Source organism: Empidonax traillii, unplaced genomic scaffold, assembly GCF_003031625.1.
Source record: "Empidonax traillii isolate 1590-97213 ecotype Southwest subspecies unplaced genomic scaffold, ASM303162v1 scaffold207:size1520225, whole genome shotgun sequence".
In the NCBI taxonomy this organism is placed as follows: Eukaryota; Metazoa; Chordata; class Aves; order Passeriformes; family Tyrannidae; genus Empidonax; species Empidonax traillii.
The window spans coordinates 1,130,983-1,140,687 of record NW_020955400.1 but is presented as its reverse complement, the minus strand read 5'-3'; the positions used below and the strand labels follow the sequence as shown (position 1 = coordinate 1,140,687).

At 41.6% G+C, this 9,705-nt stretch overlaps 1 protein-coding gene across 6 annotated transcripts in view; it reads left to right on the top strand.

Moving 5' to 3' along the window:
• Positions 1-333: 333 nt before the first annotated feature.
• Positions 334-9,705, top strand: part of STXBP5 (syntaxin binding protein 5) — a 103,790-nt gene continuing 94,418 nt past the window's right edge. For 4 of the 6 annotated variants that reach the window (XM_027887340.1, XM_027887338.1, XM_027887339.1 and 1 more), the window contains exons 1-2: positions 335-705; positions 2,475-2,572. In XM_027887340.1, the coding sequence (XP_027743141.1) occupies positions 553-705; positions 2,475-2,572 (251 nt within the window). In that variant the 5' untranslated portion in view covers positions 335-552. Of the gene's footprint in view, positions 706-2,474; positions 2,573-9,705 lie in introns of all 6 variants that reach the window. The other 2 variants (XM_027887336.1, XM_027887335.1) reach the window with 1 other exon arrangement.

Sequence of the window (9,705 nt, the reverse complement as noted above, 5' to 3'; positions counted from 1 at the left end):
GGGCAGGGACCGGCACACGCACACAGACACACACACATACACGCACATACACACACGCACGTAGGGACAGGTGACAGCAGCGGCCGCGGCTGCCACGATGTGAGGCGGGCTGTGCGGGGGGCGCGGGGGCTCCGCGGAGCGGCGAGGCGAGGCAGCCCGCACAGCCCCGGCGGCGGGAGGGGCAGCCGGGGTGGGGCCGGCCGGGCCCGGGGCGATCACCGGCGGGCAGGGCGCGGGGCACGGAGCAGCCGCGGGCGGCGAGTCGTGACCAGCGGTGGCGGTGCTTAGTGGGCTGACCGGCTCCTGTTTGCTTGGCTCCAGTCTCCGTCTCCGAGCCCTCGGGCCCCGATGAGAAGCGCCCCTGCGCTGCCGGACTGACGCCTCGCCGCCCTCCCCGTGGACGAGGAGGAGCGCGGCGCCCACGACCGCGGGCCGCCCCTGCACCGCCCTCCCCGGCGGGGGATCGTCTGCCGCCTGCGGGGCGGGCGGCGCGGCGGTGACAGCGCGGCGGCGGCGAGGCCAGGGAAAGCGGGAGCGCCGCCGCCGAAGACCATGAGGAAATTTAACATCAGGAAGGTGCTGGACGGCCTGTCGGCGGTCTCCGCCGTCGCCTCGGCGTCGTCCGCCGCGCAGCAACAGCAGGCGGGGAACCGGGAGACGGAAATCCAGGAGACGCTCCAGTCCGAGCACTTCCAGCTCTGCAAGGTGAATGAATGCTGCAGCCCCGAGCCGGCTGGCGGCCGGGGAAGGGGGCGCGCCGCCGCGATGGGCGCTGCGGGCTTTGCTCCTCCGTGCCGAGTCTGCCCTGCTGCTCCTGTTTACTTGTTGGATTTCAGTGTTTCGGGGGGTGAAGAAGGGAAGAAAGCGGCGGGTGTAGCTGTACAGGTCTTGCTGGATTTCTCTAGTCATCTTTTTTGGAGAGTCTCGGGATTTGTCGTCTTCGAGGCTCTTTCGTGCGAGTAATACTGACCGCGTTCACGAAGGCTTCGTAGAAAGAGTTGGATGGATGGGGGAAGGAGTGATACCTAGCTGTAGTGCAGATGTGATTATCGTGGCATTTGAGTAGAAGCCTCTGCTGATGGGCCCGAAGGACAGGGAATCTGTTGCTCTGCATTATTTGGAAATGCATTTTTCCTGTTTCTTTAAGCCTGAAAAAGGCTGTCGTCGTTTGTGGTGGTTTCACTGCAGTGTGTTGCCGAGTTGCTGATGCTGCTATTGCTAATCTTCTCTAGAGACAAAGTTCCTGTTTATTTATTTGCTTGTGTGTGATACAATAACTGCAGTTTGTGTCTGCACACTTCAGAAAATGATGCAGTGAATTAACCACCAGCTGTACCAAGAGGAATAAAAGCCGATTTGAATACCAATGCCCATTTTTATCTTTGCAGTGCACCCATGGCCTAGCTTGACATGGATGAGCTTGTTTATGGATTCTCCTACTTGTTTTTTTTAGTATTGCAGGCATTTCTGCTGCTTTTGCAAGTTGGTCACAAAGGATATGAAAGAGAGCAGAGCTGTTGCCAGTTAGATCTTATTTGCTTGTGAAATACAGAGCGTTGTGGGGTATGCCTGCAACTTCAGTAAAGTAGAAGGAATATATCAGAAGTTTGCTGTGTGTTTATGAGGTCATGGAATATGTCCGCTTTAAACTAAAGGTTTTGAAATGGAAAAGCCAGCATCTGCATGGTTTATACCATGTGTGTTTATAGCGGAAATAAGAGTAGGTGACACTTTTGTTATGTTCTCAATTCTGATTAATTGCAGCCCAAGAAGCATAATGGAGTTATTGCTTGGTCAATTACCAAATTAGTCTTGGCTAACCAAAAAGCTAAATGTGCCAATAGCTTCATATTAAGAAATAATCCCATTGTTGAGGTGGGGTATTTTTTTATTTTGTTAATGCTGAGGCTGGCTGTTCTCTTTGGGGAAAGCAGAGGGTGGGAGTTTGGTTCTGTCAAGCTCAGGTTGTTTTCTTTTTTCCCTTAATGTTCTGAGAGAGGTTGCATTGTCACGTGGAGCCTGGTGGGTTGAAATTGAAGTGATTCTCAGAAAAGCAAATTGTAATAGTTCTGATGACAAGTCTGGCTTTGTTGCCAAACTTGCTAGGCAGATCTCAGATTTTAATAGTTTAGTGTCTTTGTTAGAACTAAAAATAAGATTACTCAGGGAATGAAGTAGATGAAAAAATAAAATACTGAGTTGATATAGTCTTTGTACAGAAGAAATGTAGGATTAAAATTAAGTTTAAGTAAGTCTGACTATCACTTGGTGCTCAAGAATGAATGAGTGATTATGACTGGAAAACGTGTTTTATAATTGGTTCATGTAAGAGCTGATTTTCTCAATCTGTTACTTAAATGCTTTGTAGTTCCTTTTTAAATTGTGATTAACGCTGAATCCTGTTTTCTAACATACAGTATTGATTCTGTTTATTTTTGGTATCCTGCTTGACCCATCATGCTCTGACTTGTTAGACTGTACGCCATGGTTTCCCCTATCAACCTTCAGCCTTGGCATTTGATCCGGTCCAGAAAATACTGGCCATCGGGACTCAGAGTGGAGCACTAAGGCTGTATCCTTTTGTATTCTGAAGTGAATTTAGTGCACTTTATGCAAGTGATGTTTTGATTCAGCTGCTGGAACCGTTCAGAAGTCTGGTGGGAACCAGGTATGCAGGAGGGGAGAAAAAAAGCAAGCTCTGTTTTCTGTTTGTAGGCGGCTTGGCTGTTATGGTTGCTTTTTGTGTCAGTTCAAGTCATGTTCATGATGTGAGGCATGGCTGCTCAGTCCCCATTATTTCAAGTAAATATATACATTTTGTAGAGGGTTACTAGTGTGCTGACAGTTTATAGCAGCTGACTGCAAGTCTAAAGAGAAACGTGGGCTGAGCTCTATTTTGTTGTTCTGTTCCATCCTTTGGGATTGAAATGTTCTGTGCTGCTTGCTATGGATGGGTTTTGGGGGTTTTTTTGATTGGGTTTTTTTTTTTTGGGTGGTGGGCTTACTTTTGTTGGGCTTGTTCCTGCGATAAGCTTTGTAACACTGTAGTTACCTGTTACTACTTTTGAGTTGCCAAATGATGGTTTCAAGTGGTAACAGTGAGGGGTACAGGAATTGTATCTCGCTAATAGTTTCCTAGTGACTGAGATGAGCAGAATGAATTTGTGAAATAAGGCACCAGTAACCCTGCTTCTTTTTGTTCACTAAAAAGTGAACTACCCATATGTTCATAGCCATATGGTACCGCAGCCATATGGTACTACCCAAGCCATGTAACAACATATGTGTTTTAACTTTTATATTTAAAAGATGGTGTCCTGTAGATTCTTTAATCCATGCTGCTATTGCCCAAACCTTTGTTCTTCAACATAAGATAATGAGTTAAATTTTTTGTCGTCCTGAAATTGACTGAACTCTAAACATTATGGGGAAGGCTTAGGCCATCTTGCTAGAAAAATTGACTTAATCCTCTTTAAACTGTAGGTAAATCTAGTATTTTCCTTTGCTGCTTATATTAGTCTACAAGTAAACCTTTTTTGTTTCTTTCTAGAACATCGCTACTGTCTGTAAGGTTAATTGCTTCAGGGAGTTTGACTTTTAAAAGAAGTTGAAAAACTAGAACTGAAAAACTAGATTTGTATTATGAACTCCCAAGATTTCTTAATTCAAAGCATGATGAAGAGTGATGACAGTGCAGTGTTCTTAATGCTGTATTTGAAACTACTCTTAACTCCATAAACTGTTGTTTTGAAAAGGTCATAAAGTTGATGTAAATGAAGAGTACAGTTTGTGTAGGTGGTGTTGTTAATTATAATAAGTGAGAAAGCAGTAAGTGAGAAAGCAAGAGATATAAAAGTAAGGATTTGGATTGGAGGAAAAGGAGAGATGAAAATGCACTTATTTAGAGCTTACTCACATGTAATTTTGGGCAACATGATGTTGCAGTTTGGATAACGATGACTCAACAAAACCTGTTTATGGATGCTCTTATGTGACTACACACACCTTTGAATTCTTGGAGTGTGAATTACTTTCTAAATAATTGAGAAGGCAATTGGAAAATCATTAGGGAAGAAACAGTTACTGTGAGAAGACAACAGAAAATGTATTTTCTAAAGATAGATAGGGAAGAGGTTTCATGCAGAGGCTGAGAGGTTACTGCTCCCCTTATCTTGATGATGAATATGCTTCTCAGTACTTTGATACAGTTCTTGATTCTTGGAAGAACTGCTTAAAAGCCCTCAACCTAAGCTGTACCCAGACAACACTGCAAAAGTTTCATCTCCTGTGATTACTTCTTCTTTGCAGGCAGAAGGAATAGACTTAGATTCCCAATACGTATTCCCAATGTAAAACCAGCCCTTCACTTTCTGCCTAATGAAACCAGTTTGAAAAGCACTCATTGGGAAAGAGTAAAGCTTGCAAGAAGTGCTTATTTCATTCTATTGCTCAGAGATAAAAACAGAGCCAAAAAGTGCTTGTTGACCCTCAGAATAATTTGCCTGCTAAGGTTTTTATGAATAATAAATTATGTGCAACGGTTCATTCAAGTAGGAGCCACTTACTCTTTAAAGCTGCAAGAGTGTTTTTAATTGAAATGAGGTATGGACTAGAAAGACTGAGTGTCAGTAAAGTGATTTTCATTGAGAAATAAATCTAAAAGTGGGATCCTCACTTTCTTCTGTTTTCATGCTGTGAGAGTATAGAAGTAAAGGAATGATAATGCTTCTCTCACTGCCTACCAGCAAATGGGAGCTGGGTATTAGTGTTTTCCTCGTGTCTTCAAGTATAGGTGAACCTTTTCAAGCTTTCACTTCTTTTCTATTGTAGGTAAGTGATCTGAGGAATTGGGAAACAAGACTTTTTCTAGAAAGTGTATTAAAATATTCTTAAATCAAGGAATGAGAACCTGTTTGAAATTTAATGTGAAGAAATTAACGGTAAAGGCTTGAATTGACTTCAGGTATTTATCAGCTAAATAACGTCTTTACAGAGGTTATCTGTATTTGATCAGACTTCAATTTGGGTGTTTTAAATTCAGAACCAGTATTGATCAGAAAAGGTGGAATTTTCTTAGCCACACTCTTGCCTCATTCTTCTTTATGAGGACTGTAACCACCAGTAGAAGAACAAAGATACAAAAATACTAAATATTGTCTCTAGTACTGTTACAGTGATGTGTAAAAACAGAACTAAAGCTTTTCTGAAAAACCAAAATCTGTGGATGCAAATATACTATCAGTTCACTGACTTTGTCTTTATCTCTAATAGATAAATATACTAAATAACATCAAGACTGCATTGAATTCACTGAATCCACAAAATAATTGTAAAAATGGAAATACTTAAACTATAGATGTCATGTTTCAGTAATTGGACTGAAGCAGAATTACTGCTGTTAACATTCTTTGCCTCTAGGCTTGATGAGTTAAAGTTGGATGGGAGTGTTATGTACTTGGTAACTTAGTGTGCCAGAAATGTGACTGACATTCCATGCCTATAAGCAGCAATTGGTTCAAGATCTTGCAGTTTTAAGAGGGAGAGAAGTCCATAAAAATACCAGGAGAAGACTGCTTTTAGTGTAAAACTTAAACCTAATGAGTCATCAAGGGTAGTTTGGGGTTAGTCGCTATCTTAACTTGAGCAGTATATCCCTTATATTCCTTTTTAAAAACTTGATTCTACTTCCAGAGTAACTTAGGAATATTTTTAACTCTTTAGCTAAAAGACTAAAAAGTAGGTGTTTGAGGCAGACTGTTGCTCAGGTATTAACTTGAATTGGAGAAGTATTTTTTCCCCTCTGTAGAAAGGAATGCTTTGAGCAATTACCAACAAAGGCTGTGCTCTGTTTTCAGCTCTGAAGAACAGCTTGGTTCCTTTATGGTGTTTGAGGAAAAGTTGCAGAGTGAGTAGCTTAGTAGAATACAAACCTTGGACAGCCAGCTGATGTGATCATCTCTATGACATAAGGATCTGTTGAAAATAGTTGTTTGATTCTGTTTTCATTACTGCAGGGGAAATTGAGTGATGAGGTAGGCACAAAGGCAGATGCGCAGAGCTGAGTAACATAAAATCTCAGATGATTTCTCACAAACAGTTGCACTCACCTGGACATGTTCATCCAGCTGTTCATCTGAGTATGTGGTGCTGATGACGCTAGTTCCAGATGCTCGAGGTGTTTGAGTCTTGGCTTGAGCCTGCCTCTAGTGTGGCAGTTCTGCCTCAGGCTCCCCCCCTTTTTCACAGTGCTGGATTTTTGTGGATGTGATTCCCCCAGGGAGCAGTTGTGCTCCCTATTGATTTCAAACTGCTATGGTTAGTATAAGCTGCTGATAGCCTCATTTGTCATTGCAGGTCAATATCTTTGGCTTTCTCCATACTTGAAGGGACTTGACTGCTATTACCAGGATGGCTTTTGCCTTTTGATCTGCTGTTGCAACATGTGAGATGTCAAGTAGTTAAAAGTTCATCTGAGCTTTGCTTCTTTTCTGCGTACCTAATTGTCTGTGTTTTGTTTTCACAGCAGATGGAAAGCCTTCTAATGAGTTAGCTTACTATATCTACTCATGGTTTAATTTGATGTCATTGGCTAGACTTCACCCCGTGACATCCAGACAGTGTTCAGTGTCATAGCTAACAGCCCTGCTTCCGTGCTGTCCATTGCTGTCTCTCTTGTACTTAACAGTCCCTCTAGAAGTCTAATGTGATCTAAACAGGATGTCATTTAAACTCTAAAGAGGCTTAAGAAAGATGAAATGGACTTTTTCAGGACTTTTTTTTTTGTCTTTAGGATGATGTTTGCTCAGAGCTTTAAGTCCAGGGTCCTACACAATTATTAATTTATTAATCAGCTGAGCTTTTTTGTTTGCTTTTATAAGGTAGAATAAACTTTGAAGCTAAGGCAGGAAAATTGAAGTAATTCTCCTGCTCTCTGCAGTTTAACTGCTCCATCTTAAACAAGTTTCAAATTTCTGCACTTTAATTTCTCAGTAGAAAAATATATAGGACAATATATCAAATGAGATGTATTGTGATTGTCTGCCAACATGAATAAAATATCTTTATTGATGCTTCATGACTTTAAAAATATACATTTGTGGCTTGAAGCTCAGCCTATCTCTTGATAGAGGGAATTCTAAAAAGGAAGACCATTGCCAATAGAAATTCTTGAGAATGAAGGGAATACTTGTAGAATAAGTGTTGTACTTTCCACACAGACCAAATTGTGCCTCAGACTCTTTATTTCCAAGAAGAATAGCTTATTTAATTACCTTTTTTTTTCCTCTTGCAAACCATGATCACAGGAAGGAGAAAAATTAGATTGTTCATCATTCTGTTGTTAAATATCTGAAGATTCCATTCATTCTGAGTGTCAGTATCTGTTAATTTCTCCATAGATTTTTATGTAAGAAAAAGGATGAAGTTTTTATATATTTGAGGTGTATAAAGCTTGCTCTCTGTGGTTTCCATTCTTATGAGAACTCACAACTTACTTTTTTTTTAATCAAAATAGCCTGGGTGTGAGGTTTCACGCAGTCAGTTTCTGAATTGTCTGAAGCTCTAATAAAACACCACTTCAGACTTGTGTTGTAGTTATATCCATTAAATATACTTTTCCTTTGGATCATTCAGACTATGCAAGGCAGTCTGACTTTGATTTTTTTCCTTCTTATGGAAGCATGAACTTCAGATATTGTATACTGGGTTTTTTACTTTGTGGATATTTTTTAATTGAAGTAGTTCTACACCTGCTCTTTCTCTGTAGTAGCTCTACACTGACAGTAGGACAGTGGCTGAAGTTGCTTACAGTATGCAGAGCAAAGATTTCAGTTTCTCAAACTGAAGTTTGCACAGCTTCAGCTGGGACACTGGACCAGATGAACGTGGGTGATCCTTTCTGACCTAAATATTTCTGTAATTCTTTCCATTCCATGAATATGCCAAAGTTGAATTGAACTACTCTTTTGTGGATTGTCAGGGTCTCTTGTCATTTGTACACTGAAGAAAATGGTCTCAATCATTGTTAGTAGTGTTCTGGACTTTGAACAAGTATTCCTGTTTTGGGAAAAGTACTTTGGTAAAGCTAATAAAAATATTGCAGTAGTGTCATGCTGGACAGACTCTGTGATTATTTATTAATAAGAAGATATTTATTGGATACCTTGCTACCCAATTCACATAGAGTAGTTTAAACAAGAAAAGTACTTAGCTTAAAGTATACGTCAATCTTGTAAAATTTCCATTTCTTTTACCATTACTGCATTTCTTGTGATATCTTCCAGAACGTAATTCACGTGGCCATCATTAGCTCTCTTATATCTTTCTTTCACTGAAAAATCCCTATTTTCTAAATGAAGAAAATAGCTACTTTGGATATTCTGAAATGAAATACGGACAAAATAGCACAATGAGACTTATATCTCTCTTAAAAGTGTATGGAATTATAACAACGTAGTTGTACACAGAGAAAGCTTGGATTGAATTATCCATAATAGATAGCATGGTGTACTTTCTAAATCTGTGGTTTTACTTATTGAGAAACTTGTTGTGCTGGTTTTGGCTGGAGCAGAATTAGTTTTCTTCGTAGTCGCTGGTATGGAGCTGTGTTTTCAATCTGTGCTCGAAACAGTCTTGATAGTACAGCAGTGTTTTCCTTATTGCTGAGCAGGGCTTACACAGTCAAGGCCTTTTCTGTCTCTCACTTCACCCCACAGGGAGCAGGCTGGAGGTGTGCAGGGAGTTGGGATAGGACATAGCCTAGGACAGCTGACCCAAGGGATACTCTGTACCATATGGTACCGTGCTCAGCGTATAAAGCTGGGAGAAAAAGGAGGAAATGTAGGATGTTTGGAATGATGGAATTTGTCTTCCCAAGTTATTGCTATGTATGATGAAGCCCTGCTTTCCTGCAGGTGGCTCCTTCCTGCCCATGGGAAGCACTGAATGAATGTCTTGTTTTGCCTTGCTTTTTTGCATGGCCTTTGCTGTACTTACTAAACTGTCTTTATCTTAAACCATGAATTTTCTCTCTTTCTGATTTTATCCCCCATCACACTGGGGGAGTGAGCAAGTGGCTGTGTGGGGCCCAGCTGCTAGCTGGGGTTAAATCACAGCAGTCCTTTAGGGCAGCCAATGTGCAGCTCAAAGAGTTTGAGATAATGACAGGTTTGACTGGAATTTGCCAGATTGAATTTATAGCGTTAATTGCTGATTAGCTATTAATTGGCAGGTGCTTGTCATGAGCCTTGCTTGCCTACAGTATATTAGTCTAGTGCTTGTTAGTAGCTGGTTTTTGCTTTCTCTGCATGCTGTGCTGCTTATCACCTTCCTGTGCTGTGCCTGGGAACATTCTGATAACAGCAGCGGTGATGCGCGTGGGCTGGCAGATGACCAGGGACTCACTGATGTGTCTGTGCTGATGGACTGGCTGCAACTCCAGTGTGAACTCAAAAGGACTGTGACCTATGGATGAGTCCATGTGGGAGCAGCTAAATCTTGAAGTGTCTGTGAATAACCCCATGCCAGAGCAGGTACATCTTGAAGTGTCTGTGTCTGTGTTTGTGTCAGTGCAGTAGCAGAAATATCTCTAAAGGGATTGAGTCCCAAGGATAAGTCTGTGCTACAGCAGGTAGATCTTGAAGCATCAGTGGCTGTGCCGTGGGGTCAGGCTGGAACACCTCAAAGTGTGTGGCCATGGATAAGGCC